General features: G+C 34.4%; 1 protein-coding gene across 1 annotated transcript; it reads left to right on the plus strand.

The window, feature by feature from the left end:
• The first annotated feature begins 16,637 nt into the window (after nt 1–16,637).
• On the plus strand, nt 16,638–18,854 carry LOC143556396 (uncharacterized). Its single transcript, XM_077045726.1, has 2 exons — nt 16,638–17,005; nt 17,083–18,854. The coding sequence occupies exon 2, from the start codon at nt 17,146–17,148 to the stop codon at nt 18,487–18,489; it is 1,344 nt and encodes a 447-aa protein (XP_076901841.1). The 5' UTR covers nt 16,638–17,005; nt 17,083–17,145; the 3' UTR covers nt 18,490–18,854.
• The last annotated feature ends 6 nt before the right edge of the window (nt 18,855–18,860 follow it).

Genomic DNA, 18,860 nt, shown 5'->3' on the forward strand with positions numbered 1-18,860 from the left:
TTTTCTCGAGGAATGCGAATCAACTTCTTGGCGCAAATAACTTCGGCGCGATTATGCGAGAGCCAGTCCATACCAATAATAACATCAAAGCTTCCAAGAGGCATAGGGATGAGGTCGATCAGAAAATCGTTTTCGTTAAGGTTAAGCGTACAATCCTTAATCACTGAGTTAATTAAAATAATTTCACCATTAGCCAATTCAACTGAAAAATCTTCTTTTAAATCGTTGCGCGGTCGCGCAAGCTTCTGCTCGAAGGCGCGAGAGATAAAGCTTCGATCGGCGCCAGTATCAAAAAGTACAGAAGCATAAAATCCGTTAAGTAAAAATGTACCATTAACTACGTCATTATTCGCTTGCGCTTGGTGCGCGGTTATGTTAAAAGCTCGTCCACGCGTTACTTGGTTTGAAATCTGGTTCACCGGATTCGCTTGCGTAATCTGAACTTGTAGTCTTGGGCACGCGTTCCGGAAATGACTGGGATCACCGCAGTTAAAGCACGATCTGGGTCGTGGGTTTTGGTAGATTGATTGTGGGTTCTGCGGGTAGACTGGTGGTGTTGGCGAAATTGGATTTGCGGGAAGGACTCTACAGTTTTCAGCAGTGTGACCAGTACGGCCACATCGGTTACAAAGTCGACACGGGGTTTGGGTTGGGTGGTGAAATCTACAGGTTGGGCAAAAGGGATGGTTTCCTGTGTAAGGTTTCTTAGGAGGCGGGGCAGGGAGTGCTGGATTGGTTAGGGCATAGTTGTGAACTACAGGGGGAGTTGGGTAAGCTGACAGAGGGTTAGGCGCGTAAACTGGGGGTTGGTATGCGGGTTGCTGGACAATGGGCGGGTTGGTAAGCGCATAGGCCTTGCGCCTGCGCTTGAGGTTGTTACGGTTTGAGGGTTCAGGTTTGGTTTCTGCGGGTTCAGGGGCAGTTTTGGTGGGTTTGGTCTTCTCAGATCCCCGCAGGAACAGGGTTCCTGCTCTGACATGGTTGTCGCTGAGCACAGCGGCCAACTCAATGGCGTCAGAGAGGGTAACTGGGTTTCTGGCCCATACAGAATCTTGAATTTCCATGGGGAGACCCCCAAGGAATTTCTCGATTGCTCGGCGTGAAGGGGTAACAAGGTGAGGGACCAGTAAGCTTAGCTCGTGGAAGCGCGTCGCGTACTCGCGCGCTTCACCGCTGTATTGCTTCAAGTTCCAGAATTCTTCCTCCAGGCGCTTAATTTCGTTGGGAGGGCAGAATTCTCGCGTAAGAATTTCCTTGAATTCCTCCCATGTCATGCTAGAAGCAGCTTCTGCGCCACGCGCATGGGCTACTCCATTCCACCATGTAAGCGCTCTGGATTCCAGGACACTGGAAGCATATAGGGTTCGTCTTTCCGAGGGGCATTGGGTATGAAGGAAAGTGTTTTCTATCTTCTCGAGCCACTGGAGCATCACGGTGGCTCCTTCAAGACCTGTGAACTTTGGAGGGTTACCCGCGTTAAAGGACTTAATGTTATAACTCGAGGTATTGGTATTGTTTTGGCTCAAAGCTTGGGCTATTGCGGCGGCCATTTCCTGGGAACGTTGCTGTCTACGCATGCGCGAGGCTTCTCTTCTCTGAAATCGGCGAGATAGCGGAGGCATTCTATAAAAGTTTTAATTTTAGTTAATATCTTGGTTTTATCGCAAAGTATAACTTTATAAAGCTTGGTTTCACGGAGTTAGATGCTATCAAAAGTTAAAGTAAAATAAATGACCCAAAATGCAGACTTAATAAAGGTAACAAATTCGAATCAGAAATCGACAATTCATGTATCACCATGACTTTCCGAATTCCCAATTTAAAATATACGAGTAAACGAGTATTGGAGATTGACGATTCATGTATCACCATGACTTTCCAATCTTCAATATAAAATATACAAGAAAATGAGTATTGGAGGTTGACAATTCATGTATCACCATGACTTTTCAAGTCTCCAACCTCAGAACATAATCGTAAATGGAAATTGAAAATCAACTATTCATGTATCACCATGACTTTTCGGATTTTCAAATCCCACAAACGAATATGTAAGTAAAATCAATAAAAATCGAAATTCAACCAAAATCGAAATATCGCGAAATAAAACATAAAATCATATACTGCGCGAGTGCGAGCATATTCATAAATAACGAGTAATTAACAATAAGCGCGCAAACATGAGATTTCTCTCATGCGCGAGAAGGGACTCTTAGGTATTCTAGGCCGTTACGTCTAACCACCTATCCTAAAGTCAACGAGCTCTGATACCAATCTGTAACACCCCGACCAAAGGCGGATTATACATCGGGGCGCCACATATTGCTTCATTACTCGCGACACTATTGGTGTCAATATTTAATAAATATATTCATTCACGCATGCGCAACGTATACATAAGATATAAATAAACCAACATAAATTATAAATCAAAATATTCGAACAGCAATAACTTGTCTTGATACATTTTAATCTAGGTCCAAAAGTAAAAACGTCCTATGTGTCCACAAGCTCCAAAACAGCTACTGCAACCCTGAACATGTGTTAAAATAAACGTCAAACACTTGCGTGTTGGTGAGAAATCAAGTTTAATACAATACATAGATAACAATAAATCTGCGCGCAACATGTGTATGTCTGGTTTTCAACAAGGGTGTAATCTGATCGGGACCAACTCTAAGAGACAAGACTGCCAGTGCTCACAATTGAGCTCACAAACAAGACTAACTGTGCAAGTGTAACAAAAGAGAAAATCATAAACGATAGTTCTCCCGTGTTCATCTAATGGTACCATGAAAACTGCGGAATAGACCGTCAATACGGTTAATGATCCACACATACAAATAAACAGCCAAGTCTACGTCCTCAACACATGGGATACTGCGCGACTAAAGTTCATAAACAGTTTAAGACTCAAGTTTTGTATGAACACATGAACATCCCAAAGCATTTAAAATAAAAAGGGATTAGATACGAGATAACTCACTTGATAAACGATGCGGTGTAAGATAAAGCAAGAACCAACTTTAAACAAGCACAAGTTAACCTATAAATAAGATTATTGTTTTAATGATCTGTTTTAAGTCTTGATAATAAGTTAGCATAATTAATAAGTAAATTATTATATAATATATATATATTACCGGAAAAGCAGGGCAGAACAGGGAGGAAGACGGAGGCAGAGAGGAAGACGGCAGAGAGAGCAAGGAGCAAGAGAACAGGAGAGATTAAGTGTTTTGTGTGTGTAGTGTTAGGAAAAATAATGTTATTATTTATAGAGAAACCCTAGGAGACATAAATCCAGAAAAAAAGGGAAAAGATTCCAAGACAAACAGAACAAGACAAAACAAAAGATAACAAAAGATATCAAAAGATATGGCAGCTGCAGGGGGCAAGATAAAGCTGACAGGGAACAGTAAAAAGCATGGGCGGATCAGATAAAGGTACTGGTCAAGCATGGCAAAAGCAGATCTCAAAAGATAATGTCAGTCACTTTATCTGTCAACCAATGGGGTTGGTGCGCATGCTGCGCCGAAAGTAACTATTCAGACATAAAGCAGATTAGGTCAACAACACAAGATAAGACAACACAAAAGCAAACGGCTAGATTAAACAGAAGAAAAACTCAAAGGGGTTAAGCGCGGGAAGGCTGAGTGCGCGAGCGCGAAGGCTGGCACAACAATCCTTAGCGTGCTGTGGGAAGAATCACATCCTTAGCGTGCTGTGTGAACTAGAATTCTAAGCGCATCGCGGGAAGAACATACATTCTTAGCGCATCGCGGGAAGAACATGCATTCTTAGCGCGCTGCGAGAAGAGTTCTCTTCACGCATCGCAGGAACAAGATGTCTTCACGCAGGCTTCCATGTAAGGAGTCTGGCGCGTGGAGCTGCAGACATCCTTAGGCGGGAAGAACCAAAGGACAAACAAAGAGTTAGAAGAAAAAGAGGAAAACAAGGCGTAAGGGCGGGACGGCGACAAGAGGGAAAAGAAGGCGGAAAGAGAGAAGGAGAGGGATGGGACGGCGGAAAGAAAGAGAGAGAGAGAGAGAGGCGGGAAGGAAAATATATATATATTATTATTAAAAGTAAAATATAAGTATAAATAAATATTAAATCATAAAAGAAAGAGATCGGATAAGAGAAACGGGTACCTGGGTCGGGTCGGATCAGGGCAGATGTCACAATAATTGTTATGTTTTGACCAAATTGCCCTTACGGGGAATAATTGCTAGTAATGTACAATATTAATACATGATATGTAAGTAGTTGTTCACACATGTAACGTATCACGAATGTGTTCGTTGAGACACACACAATTCACAAACGAAACACGAAACGAATTTTATGCATAGGTATTATGTGCCGAGTCTAGAGACTCGATAATAGTTCCAACACTTAGAAAATCTCATTTGTTGTTTTAGAACGCTAGTGAGGATTTTTCTGTGACGCGCATCCTTTGGTTTACTCGTTTTTGGAATTCTTCGCAAACAGTGAGTTTCGCGTTTCCCCTTTTTAACTCTTTTAAACGCTTTTCACTTGGGGGAGAATACATACTCCGAAACGCTTTAGATTTTGTTATTAGATTATATATCACTTGTAAAGACTAAGTGACAAACGAAACAACTGAAGTCCTTCACACATCGAACCGTTTAGTATTGGATAATAGCGAGTCACTGTTGAGTAGCACTACTAGGTTTGACAAACCCCACCCAACGCTAAGCTCGACTGGAGGTCGAGTGGGTGTAATTTTGGCTAACACATTACCATGGTCGGGATAGACCTGGTGGCAAGGCACATGATAAACAGTCAGCTTCGGTGTCGAACACTTAGTAATACTTGCTTTATAGGCTAGCTACCTATAGATATATAATTGATTTAACACTATCTGGTAACGCAAAACGCTAAACGCAAAACGCTAAACGCAAACGTAAACGCAAACGCAAACGCTTTATTGTATATACACTTGTGAACTCACCAACCCCGTGTTGACACTTTTAGTATGTCATTCTCAGGTAGCCGAGGCGGGCGCGCGGTATAGAATCATGCATTACTTTGAACGTTACTGTTTATGCAAACTTGTTTTAAACTATTATTATTGGGTTTTTAAGTCGTCCTGCGTGACGCAACTTTTGGTTAAAGGTTTTATGCTTCCGCATTTGTTTACACTTAAATGTTTTCGTGGATTGAAAACTTCATTTATGGTTTGATTATAACTAATGATTCCGATCCTGTTAGTTCACACCCTCTGACGGTAAAACTCTGTTAGTGGATTTGAGGGTGTGACAACTGTTTTCATGTGAACCTTCTAAATAACAAAATTAACAGTTTCATCAAGCTTCTTAATATTGAACTTGATAATAACTGTGACAAATGTTCTATTATTGTTATATTACGAATATAGTATACACAACCAATCATAATCAACAAACCAAGCAACCATGAACAATCAACAAAAATGCAAGTATTTACATAAAAGCCCTTAATGAAGGGGAATGGATGGGAAGAGAAACATTTGCGATAACCCATTAACAATCTACTATAGTAGGAGAAAACAATGCAAAACCGTTATGGTATATAGGTCACCCCAAAGTTTAATATGACCAAAAGATTTTGGAAACAATATCTTATAATTATAAGTTGTTAATTTCTTCCATAAAACTTATAATATTAGAAACTAAAAGGAATATGATATAAATAATATGGGTTTGGATCAAATACAAATGAAATTAACGTGCTAATTAATTACTCTACTTAATTCTTACGTTTAGCACGTTAATTTCATTTGTATGTTAATCTTCCTCTAAATAATATAATATTGTTCTTGAACCGTGTAGTCGTCTATTTTCAATACTCTTTAGGTGATTGTTTTTTAGTGATTGTCATGATAGTATGTATAGTTGTGGATCCTTGAATATGCAATGTATGAGAGTTAATCTAAACGGCTAAAAGTCATGTTAATGCTAGAGAGTTGGTTGCTTAAAGTTTGACTTTTAATTTTCAAAATTAGAAAAATGAGTACATTATTTTAATTTCATATGCATTAGCTGGATTATGTGGTTTCCAGATTTTTATTAGCTATAATTATATTGTAAATTTTCACTTTATGCCCATTGCTAGAATGGCACGTGTATCTTTCACTATCCTATGTTTCTTGGTATCTATTTCAAAATATAAATAACATTAATATTCATATAATTTTTCTTTATTGACAAAATTGTGATCTTCCCATCAAATTAAACCATACATTTATGGTAAGAAAGTTGTATGATTAAAGGTATATATAATATTTAACATATGTGTTTAATGCAACATTTATATCTCTAAAAAGAGATACATTTAAAAGATATGTTGATATTGGCCTATTTATTTATTTATTGCTGAAAAAAAATATGGTTGAATACAACTGTTAAAAATCCACACAATGTGATTTTAATGCATACAAAATTGAAAATTATTAACATTTTATTGTCTACTTATATTTTAATGAATTATTAGGTAAAAGTATATAAACAAACAAAAAAGAAATATGGTAATTCATCTACATCATAGGCTATGTTTTATACATTGTGATGCGAGAGAGTTGGGAGGTGATGTGGATGTGCGTCGTAAGCAGGGAAAACTGCGTCACTCGACTCATCCCTCACTTTTGCGTGATAGGAGTGGCAACTGTCCCGTTGATAATAGGAGTATTAAAGACGTAAAATCAATGTTAGTAATCTTTAGGAAGACATATGATTTGCTTTTTTTTTTCTTAGTTTCTTGACAATTCTACCTTTTTTATTTTTCTTCCTAGATGTCAATGTTAACTATTTTATAGATAGTCCATGATCATTGTTCTATTCTTTGTTATTCTTTTTCTATTGTACGGTGTCTGTTTCTCTTATGTTGTTCATATATACTTTGTGCTATGTACAACTCTACAATGTGAAAAAGAAAAAAGTGATCTTATTTGGAGGAGTCTCTTTATCTCCTATGATAACGGTAATATTCATCCTGCATCCCAACCTCATCATGCTGTACTTTTACGAGTGAGACATTATTGTCTATGTTTTTTGTTCTAATTGATGCATAATAAGTAAGAAGCATATAACTTGTGTCGTCATATCATGTGTTGGTTTTAGTAGTCGAGTAGCATTATACGATATAAATACAAAATAAAGTGTAAGGAGTCGTTCAAATGAGTTAAGGCCATGATGCTGATATTTGTTACTTAATCCTGACAAAATCGCCCATTAGCAACCAATCACTTCACTTAACATACGTATAATTGTAATTATATACACAACACAAATGATGAATAGTCTCATTTAAACTTTTCACACGTTAGAACTATTGCACATTTACACATAATACGTATGCTCTCATTTAATTAGTAAACTCTAAAGTATAAACCTTAAAAGGTGAAAACATAGACTCCAGTAAACGTGGTAAGACAAATTATTATTTTTTTAAGAATAAGACAACTTACTTCAAAATCAATAAAATAACATGTTAAAATATATATGTTGCTATGTGTAGGCGAAGTTATGGGAAGTAGGGTATTGCACTTGGAACTCTCCAGGATAATAATTTCTGATAACATTATATAATATAAAAAAACAAAATAGAATTATAGTTGGTAAATTATTTTAAATAAAACCATACCAATAGGTTAATATATATAGCTAGTTTATACAAGTAAATTAGAAAAATAAAAGTAGGTAATAGCTTGGTCACTAGAATCATGCATGTGTTAGCATGAATTGTAGTCCAAGAATCTGTTTTTAATGATAATCAATATTTAATATACTATTTAATTACTTGATACACTATTTATTATTTATTGCATTATTATTATATATATATACACTAAAAAATAATTAAGAAAGCTACGTAATAAATAGGTTCTGTATCTTTATTGTGTATTATTTAGTGGTGATCCACCATTTGCGATTTCTCATGCTTCTGTTTTGAATTCTTGTATATTTTAATTTTGGTTCAATAATTGATGTATTTAAAATATGAAAACCATACCTTTAATACTATAAGGAACAATGGAACATAGACGTGGGTGCAAGAAAGGTAGTTAGTTTATTGAGAAAGTGAATATAACGTTTTAACAAATGTAAGCTTAGATGAAGTGCACATATTGAAGACATTTATTAGATATTTCAAAGTCAAAATTATAACTTTATAATAGATTTTAAGTTTGGTTGATGTGTTGTGCTTGAAAAAAAAATCTAATTCCAAATCAATCGGGACCCGTATAATAGGAGAAAGTTAACGTATAAATTAAATTAACGTGCTATATGTGAAAATCAAGTATTGTGATATATATACAAGTAGTGTAGATTAAAAGAGTTTAAAAAAGATAACACATATTTGAGTCCTATTAAAAAAAATTATACTAATAAGTCAACATATCATTTTAAAGTTTTTTTTCCCACAAAAAATATGATGTAAATCAGGCATAAAATCACATCAAGTGATGATCATATTTAATACATCAAGAAAATTATAAACAAAAGCCTTAAAAAATACAAATAATTAACCCAATTTGACCCGTTTTCAAATCCGTCTATTTTTTAACAATTGACATGTTCGTTTTTGTCATCTTAAGACATAAGAAAAATAAAAAATAATGAAAACCACCCAAACGATACTTATAATAACCTCTACTCAACCCGTTTTTTTTTTACTTCCATATGATCACCTTTAAAAAAAATCAAGAATCAAGATTCAAGATCTAGCAAGAGTGAGGAAGCATGAGATATTTGGTTTGATAAGCAATGTTCCCTAAGCTTGGTTGGTTATGAAGGTGCCAACATGAACATGTGAGCTCATCTCAGGTCCCTTACTATGCAATTCCCATGTGCACCCTAATTAATTCCCTCACCAAATAATATATATAACACACCCTTCTGATTTTTATTTTTAAATTTTTAAATTTCAATAAACCTGCATTACAGTGAAGCAAACTCCATTATTTTCCCACATAATCAGATCTTATATCTCAATTAATACCCCCCAAATCCTGTCCCTAGCTTTATCAAAATTGTATCTTGCCACTTGCATTTTGCAATATATATATATATATATATATATATATATATATAGGAAAAGTTAACGTACATATTAAATTAATATACTAATTGTGAAAATCAAGTAGTGCAGTAATGTAATTACATGTAATTTAATTATATTATGTTGTAATTACACCACACTATAATTATATTCTACTGCATACATAATTACACACTCTCTATATACACACACACATAATAATAATAATAATAATAATAATAATAATAATAATAATAGTTTGGATCAAATACAAATGAAATTAACGTGCTAAACGTGAGAATCAAGTAGAGCAATAACTCTATGATGCAATAACATAATTACTCTACTTGTATATATAATTACTCTACTTGATTCTCACGTTTAGCACGTTAATTTTATTTGTACGTTAACCTTCCCCGTAATAATAATACAACAAAATTACCTTTTAAGCACCAAGATTTGGTATGATATTATATAAACTCATACATAGAAGATACAAACTAAGGGACATTCATAATAAATGAAGGGACCTTAAAATGTAACACAATTGTCTTTGTGTCCCACTAGTGATTCCCACAACCTTTAGAGACTACATAAAAGAACAAGAGATTTATTACATAAGTTATCAGTCGATAAATGTTTATAAAAAGATAGGTTGTTGATAACGATAAGGACAATAATGCTTGGATGTTCATGTTCATAAACAGGTGGTGAAATGTCCGACTCTTCAATAATAGACGTTTGTAACCGTAACTGCCACTTGACAAATTCGGGTTTTGAAGATTTAATCATGATTTATAAGATAAAGAAAATAATCCTATAGGTTCAACACGAGTACGGGTTGTAATCATAAAAAACAAGAGATGCCAAAAAGTGGGTCGGGTTTGTGAAAACCATCTGGCATATTAAATGACACAAAAGTAATGTCAAATTCATAAATTGAATAAAATGAACATGTTACGTCCATTTCCAGATAAAATGCCATTTATTTTGGGCCGTTATGCTCCCGACACTTATGTTATCTGCTCTCAATCATTTACAAGTTTAATGTTATTTAGATTTAGACGCGAGAATCAAAGTATATTATGAATGAAACTACAATAAAGTCACTAGTAGAAGTGGCAAAATGGACTGTCAAAACAGGTTCGGGTCAGAACGGGACAGGTTGGGAGGACCCACACACTTTTTATTCATCTTTTAAAAATATATAAAAGGGATTATTGTGCTATATGTGATTGCATAAACTATGTTATTGTGTTGTATACTTGTATTTGTTCAAATATTTAGCTTTACATGATAGCTTGCAAAACGAAACGCATTTAAATAGTCGTTAATACCAAAACGAAAACGAAACATAAACATAAACCTCACTATTTCTTCACAAATTCTTCGAAAAAAAATAAAATTAAATGACGGTTTTCATGCATGTGTTTCGGTTTAAACAGGCCATGAAGGAATTTGCGCCAACGGGTCGATATGGGCTGAAAATAAATGCATGATAAGAAAATTGGGTTGGAAGTTGTTTATGTCATGGGCCATGAAATGGGCAGAAGTTGTTTTTATTAATTTTTTTTGTTAATTAATAATGTTAATACACTCATATTTGAGGTTATATTCTTATTAACTGAAAAAAAAATTATATAACTATAGGTCAACCCATACTGGCCCGGCCCATTTGACATATTTCGAAGCCCAGGTTGCGGTCACAATGAATGAATAATAAAGAGTAGAGGTGGCAAGATGTGTGGGCCGGACGGGTCTGGTCAAAACGGGTCATTTCAAATTCGAATGGAAACAGACTGGGTCGACTTGACTTAACCACTTTGTTGTTCTATCTTTAAATGTTTAATGAATACTTAATCCATTAAATTTTAAAAAATAAATACTTACAGCGAAATGTTTAGTTTAGTGGGCTGCCTGTTTATTTTAGTTAAGTTATTGGGCTTTTAGTACTTTGAACAGTTGTTTATGTTTGTTTTCAAAATTTGGGCATGTAATTTAGTATGGGTCAAGATAATTGTTATGGGCTGGTTATAAACCAAAGCCCAAACGTGTTATGTTTAGTTTTTAGTATATATGGCCATATGGGATAGGTTAATGGCGTTTCGGAGTTATAAACGGCGAGTTGATTACAAACCAAGTATCGCGTCGATTCTCAATTCTATAACACTTATTCGAGTCCTATATAAAGCATCAACAAAATCTACTGTGTTTCAGTTTATTACGAGATAACAGAAGAACTTAAGGTAGTTATCATTCAACATGTTAGAAGTTGTGTTTAGTACTTTTCTAATTTCAAAATATATGACAATTTACTCCATTGGATATGAAAAAAAAGTCTCTTGAAAGCTTGATTTTTCACAATCACACATTTGACCAATATTGGTTGCCTCAAAGAAATAAAATGTTAGATTTTTTTTTTATTTTTTATTATTATTAGTTTTTTTGTAACAAACACTCCAAATTTGAAAAATGTTGAAAGACATTTGAATGTTAAAATTTAGTCAGATTAATATATTTTTTTACATGTAAATACCATTAAACTTAATATACTTTATGTTTTGTTGTTCATAAAAATCATTCTAACAATTATTTTATGCATACAAGTCCCCTCTTCGTGTTATGTTTGAACACAATTATAGAATTTTATCCATCTTAACAAAACTTAGAACCGGTTTATCCACATTGTTTTTTAATAAACTATGGTGAAAACCTTTATAGATTGTTCCAGTTTGAAAAATGTTATATAAAAAGTAGATTTCAATAGGAAATATTGCAATTCTAATTATTCTGAACGAGTATTTTAATATGTTTGATAATTAATGAACCTACAGAAAGAGGTGTAAATGAGCCTAGTCGAGCTTGACTAGAAGTTCAAATGAGGTAAAACATAAAAATACACAAAGCTTGATCTCGGGCTCGATAACTATACATGCTTTATTTTAGACCTGAGCTCGAAAAACTTAGGCTTGCTTTAAGCTTTTTTATTAATTCAAACTCAGATAGCTCGTAAATAGCTCGTTTCGTTTGCACCCTACTACAATATAATAAATGATTAACGATTATTAAGTCCAACAACGCTGATTTATCTACAATTAAACCTAAGTATTGAATATCTAAATATGACATCGAAGAACGATAACTTTGTTTTCAGCATGATTGTTTTTTGCCATTTAAAAGGAGGCGGCGGCGCAGCTTGTTGTCCGATTACTTGTCTCTCTATTGTAATTGAATTCTTTTATTATAATATGAAGTGTTTAGCTTAAATAAAATATATGACTCATTTGTATATCTTTTGGAACACTTGTTAACAAGTTGATAGTACTTTGGAACATTATGATCGATTAAGGCATATAGTATAACCGTACAAGTTTCTAAATTTATTTGTTAATTTTCTTTTCTATAATTGTACTTTAGATAACTCATAATCGTGTTGAAATCTAAAATTGTGTAGGGATTTTTTTGTAAAGAACCAGTGGTTTACCTGGCATGTTACGTTGGGGCATCTGGCAAACCCCCAACGTTGAATTGGTAAACCCCGAACGTTGGTAAAACCTGAACGTTATGACGACGAGTCGATGCAAATTAAGTGAGTATCGATTATGTTCGCTACGATACATACACCGTCGGTAAAACCCGAACGTTAAAACCCAAAAAAATAAATTTGTCAAATTAACATACAAAAATAATAAAATATTTAAACCAGCGTTTATTAGATCGGTAAACCCGGACAATGGTAAAACCAAGCGTTGTTGGTCTTGACCATTGAGGCGGTAACTCATCATGAATTTTGTCAGTTGCAGTTACAGTACCATAGCTAAAAATGAAAAAAAAAATCCAAAATTTGAGGTGGCCCAGGGTGACGTCGGTTGGTAAACTCCGACGTTGATAAAACTCGAACATCGTCAGTCCCGACTGTTGAGACGGTGAGTCTACACAAATTCAATTAGTTTTTGCCATCCTTGTTACTAAACCAAAAAAATTATGTTGGTTTTTTATGCTGCTATCTTGTCTAATGAAAGTTGTCGTTCAAGAAAAAGAAACAAAATAAAATTATTATTACAACTTTATAAATTATGAATTATAAGTTATTTACAAAAGTTAACACCCAAAAACTAATAATAATAATCTCTTGTCTCGATTGATTTTCATTTTTGTTTTCATTTTTCATTTTAATGGTTAATGTTTAAAATTTTTATCAATTATACTGACTAGTAAATTATCAAAATGAAAATTTTACAATAGTCAACGCTGAAAACTCATAATAATAATAATAATAATAATAATAATAATAATAATAATAATAATAATAATCTGTGACTTTCATCGTTCCTCTACTCATCGCACTTGAATCTATTTCTATTTCTATTTCTATTTCTCTCCGTCCGATTACTCCATAATTCCGGCAACAATTAATCTCTCCGTTCACCGGATTCTCAACAAACCGATCCATCCATCCAATTCCTTTTATTCCAATTCTACCCTTACCATTCCCCCAATTCACAAAACCCTAATTATTCCAATCCACCAAATTACCAACCGATCTGATGCGGCCAATTTGGTCAATCATCAGTTAGTTAGTTAGTTAGGGTTTGTGAAATTAATTAATTGATGATGATGGAAGAAGGTGGTTATGTATGGGCAGTGGGAAGGTGAGCTTTTGAGGTTTCACCCGCGGCACATGTGGTCGGTCCCTTCCACGTCTTCTGTACCCGCTGCTGCTGCTACCGCGTTCTTATTCATTGATTCCAACTCCTTTTCCAAAGTATATTTACATATATGTGTGTTTTTAATTGCATATGTTCTTGTTGTTCGGTTTATAAGTATCGGTTCTCGGTTCATTAAGCTATATAAATTAATTGTTTAAACTATATTAGTTAATTGTTGTTATCCTGTAAGATAGCATAATATTAGAATGACAATTCATAGTTACAAACTTACGCTTCGGTTTATAAGTATAGGTTTGCTGTTATCCTGTAAGATAGCATAATATTAGAATCACAATTCGTGGTACAAACTTACACTTCAGTTTATAAGTTAATTGTTTATAGTTTAAGATAGTATGATATTAGAATGACTATTCATAGTTACAAACTTAGAGTTTGGTTTATAAGTATCGGTTCTTGATTCAATAGGTTTTATAAATTAATTGTTTATAGGTTAGCTGTTATCCTGTAAGATACATAAATATTAGAAATTTAGAATGACAATTCATACCAAATATATGTTTTTAATTCATTCACATATTCATAATTATGTGTTCTTGATTGCTATACCTGTATGAGTAATGAGTGTTCTTGTTAGATAGCATAATATTAGAATGACAATTCATAGTGCAAACTTACGCTTTGGTTTATAAGTATAGGTTTCTGTTATCTTGTAGGATGGCATGATATTAGAACGGCAATTCCTAGTTACAAATTTACAGTATGGTTTATATGTATTAGTTTTTCATTCCATAGGTTGTATAAGTTAATTGCTTACAGGTTTGCTGTTATCTTGTAAGATAGCATAATATTAGAATTAGTACAAACTTACACATCGGTTTATAAGCATTGTTATCCTGTAGGATAGCATGATATTAGAATGACAATTCATAGTTACAAACTTACAGTTCGGTTTATGAGTATTAGTTTTTCATTCCATAGGTTGTACAAGTTAATTGCTTATAGGTTTGCTTTTATCTTGTAAGATGGCATAATATTAGAATATAGCAATTCATGGTACAGACTTACAGTTTGGGTTATAAGTATCGGTTCTCGGTTCATTAGGTTATATAGATTAATTGTTTGTAGGGTTGCTTAGCATAATATTAGAATGCCAATTTATTGTTACAAACTTAGAATTCCGTTTAAAAGTATTGGTACTTCTCGACTCATTAGGTTACATAGATTAATTGTTTATAGGTTTACTGTTATCTTGTATGATAACATAGTATTAGAATGACAATTCATAGTTACAAACTTACAGTTCGGTTTTATAAGTTAATTGGTTATAGGTTTGCTGTTATCATGTAAGATAGTATAATATCGTACAGGATAACAGCAAACCTATAAGCAATTAACTTATATAACCAAACTGTAAGTTAGTTTTGAGAATTCATAGTTCTAGTATGCCATCTTACAAATAACAGCAAACCTATCGGACTGTAAGTTTGTAACTAGAATGACAATTAATACTACAAACTTACAGTTCGGTTGTATAATTATTGGTTCTCGATTGTCTAGGGTATAGAAATAATTTTTTATAGGTTTGCTGTTATTTTGTAAGATGGCATAAATTAGAATGTCGATTCATAGTTACAAACTTACAGTTTGGTTTATAAGTATCGGTTTTCCATTCATTAGGTTATATAAGTTAATTGCTTATAGGTTTGCTGTTATCCTGTAAGCATAATATTAGAATGAGAATTCATAGCTACAACTTGCAGTTTGATTTATAATATCGGTTCTTGGTTCATTGGGTTGTATAAATTAATTGCTTATAGGTTTGCTACTTTGCTGTTATCTCGTAAGAAAGCATAATATTAGAATGACAACTCGTACTACAAACTTACAGTTTGGTTTATAAGTATCGGTTCTCGATTTGCTAGGTTATATAGATTAATTGTTTGTAGGGCTGCTGTTATCTTGTAAGATAGCTTAATATAAGAATGAAAATTCATATTTGTATACTTTATGATTTAGATTCAATAGATAGGTCGATACATAACATGGAAATATGTTTATAGGTTGATACATAACATGGAAATATGTTTATAGGTCTGCGCTTATCACTGAACTTTGTTGGTTCTTTGAATCATTCACTAGTGTAGTTAAGGGACATTCTGTGGTGACTTGCTGTTTGCTTTTCATTAGAGCATTTCCATTGGAATCCCTATATCATCTCCAACTATATATATTAGGGAAAATATTAACGTTTTTATCAGTTTTTACACTTTACACTTCATCCTCTTCTCTAAAATACGGTGTAGATATATGGATTGAATAGTGATTCTTTATATATGTGGATTACCATTCATTCCATGTATTTTTTGTGAGTGGAAGAAAGAAAAAATATAATAAGAAAAAAAATAAGTATTATATAATTGAATAGAGAGAAACACGAGGAATTGGACGCAGGAGGTTTTTAAAAGAGGAACATGCTTTATGGATAAAGATGCTTTTAGTTAAATTATATGGATGAACGTAAGAATTCTAATGTGAATGCCTTAAATTACTTGTTTATAGGTTTCTGTTATCTCTGAATTCTGTTAGTTCTTTGAATTATTCACTGGTGTAGTTAAGAGACATTTTGTGGTTACTTTCTGTTTGCTTTTTCTTATGTTATTAGTTACATTATGTTTTCTTGGTGTGTGCTTTAACATAAAAGAAACTTTATTTTTCTGAAATCTTGATGTTTTATATGATTGTATTGTTATTTGAAAATATTCTTTTTGGTCTTCTTTCAGTACCTGAAATTATCTTCATCAGCTATACATTGGCCATGCTTGCTATTAGTAATGTGATCATATCCTCTGATCATCTCAGTTTATTTTAACTTATAGCTGAGTTAACAATAACAATAATTTTCAATGGTTTGTTTTTTGTAAGATGGTCGAAAGATTAATGTTGGCGATTGTGCTCTGTTCAAGCCACCCTACAATTCCCTTCCGTTTGTTGGAAGAATTCGTAAATTAAAATTAGGGAAAGGAAATAATATAAGTCTGTGTGTGAATTGGCTTTACCGACCTGCAGACGTTAAGCTTAAAGAAGGTGCTTCAGTGAAAGCGGCACCAAACGAGGTTTTTTACTCTTTTCACAAGGATGAGATACCTGCTGCATCATTACTTCATCCGTGTAAAGTCACATTTCTTCGTAAAGGTGTTGAATTTCCTTCAGGGGTACCCTCATTTGCGTGCAGACAGGTGTATGATGTTGAGGTTGGGCGTTTGTTTTGGTTAACTGACATAAACTATCTTAACGTAAGTGTTACTGTTTGGTTTTTGTATTTTTTTCTTACAACTTTATCTGTTGATATTATTCTTGATTGGATATGTAGTCGTATTTGACACAGGAACTACAAGAAGAAGTAGACCAGTTATTGAATAAACCGTTGATAGAAATGCATGGAGCAGTGCAGACTGGAGGTCGGTCTCCAAAACCCTTGAATGGTCCAAACGGGTCAGCACAACATAAACCTAGTTCAGCTAATGTACAAAATAGTTCTTCATCTATTTCATCACATGCAAAGAGTAAGAAGAGAGAGCATGGTGGTCATAATTCAGAATCTGTGAAACGTGAACGTTTATCTAAAGTTGACGACGCGGATTCGGGTCAACCTAGACCAGAGCAGATATTAAAAGCTGAAATTGCTAAAATTACTGATAAAGGAGGATTGGTAGATATTGCCGGAGTTGAAAAACTAATAAAGCTCATGCGACCCGAGAATACTGAGAAGAAACTAAACTTGGCTTGCAGAACAATGCTTGTTGACGTTATATCGGCCACTGATCGATTTGATTGTTTAGGCCGATTTGCTCATTTAAAAGGCTTGCTAGTTTTAGATGAATGGCTTCAAGAAATCCACAAGGGCAAGATTGGTGATGGTAGTCGTAAAGAGAATGATAAGTCTGCTGAACAGTTTCTTTTTTCTTTACTTCGTGCACTTGATAAATTGCCTGTAAATCTTCATGCTTTACAGACATGTAATGTTGGGAAGTCTGTGAATCATTTAAGAAGCCATAAAAACTCTGAAATTCAGAAGAAAGCCAGAACTCTTGTCAACACATGGAAGAGACGTGTAGAAGCTGAAATGAATATTATTGAAACAACGTCTACTACAGATCAAGGTGGTTCTTGGCCACATAAGCCAGTGATTTCAGAAGTTCCTCATATGGGTGGTACTAGACAGTTAGGTGGCAGTTCTTCTGAGGTGGGTCCCAAGACTTCTATTTCACAACCTCCATTGAAATCTCCACAACCAAAACAAAGCTCAAGTGAAGCTATCACCAAATCTCCAATATCTCCCGGGTCCACAAAGTTATCCCCGTCATCAGCTACTAAAGACGGAAGGAGTTGTAGTTCAAATCAATCTCCAAATAATAGTCAATCTTGCTCTAGTGATCAAGGGAAAACTGGGGCTTCAAGTGTTTCTCATAGTAAAAAATCAGGCAACAGTTTCAATGGAGCCCATAAGGAAGTTGGAATATTGCCTACTAGAGTTACAACAAAAAGAGTATCTGATAATGGAAACACCCTGAGACTCATTGTGAAGTTGCCAAACACAGGTCAAAGTGCCACACAAGCCGCCAGTTTGGAGTCACCTGAAGATTCCTCTACATTATCTGGCAAGGCCTCTCTTCCGGTACCTTCCACTGATAAAAAAGTGAGTGGAAAAAGTGAATCCCGACAAGAAAACAATGTCCCAAACACAAACGCGGGTGATGATTTGTCTAGGGGGAAATGAGTGATTGAGCATTACGAAGAACATGGTAAGAAAGATGCATCTTTTGGCAGTGGTTCATCATCAGGGGTTACACCAAAACCAGGTGATAAGCTATACGAGCCGTCTTATAGCTCTATAAACGCATTAGTAGAGAGCTGCGCAAAAATCCCTGAAGCTAGTGTGCCTCCACCGATTGGTGATGTTGGTGGAATTAATCTACTTGCCAGTGTGGCTGCTGGTGAGATGTCGAGATCTGATGTGTCACCAGCATGCTCACCTGATTGTGAGTCACCGTCACCCGTACCTGAAGACTTATGTTCTGAAAATGCTGTTAAGCTAGGACAAGTGGCTCATGATGGTTGTCAAAGTGAAGATAATACCAGTGTGGCTAA

The sequence above is a fragment of the Bidens hawaiensis genome, unplaced genomic scaffold, assembly GCF_021521415.1.
Source record: "Bidens hawaiensis isolate Kalapana, Puna unplaced genomic scaffold, B.hawaiensis_p1.1 tig00018568_1, whole genome shotgun sequence".
In the NCBI taxonomy this organism is placed as follows: domain Eukaryota; kingdom Viridiplantae; phylum Streptophyta; class Magnoliopsida; order Asterales; family Asteraceae; genus Bidens; species Bidens hawaiensis.

Coding starts and splice junctions, on each gene's coding strand:
- LOC143556396 (XM_077045726.1), top strand. CDS start 17,146: ATGCATGGAGCAGTGCAGACTGGAGGTCGGTCTCCAAAACCCTTGAAT.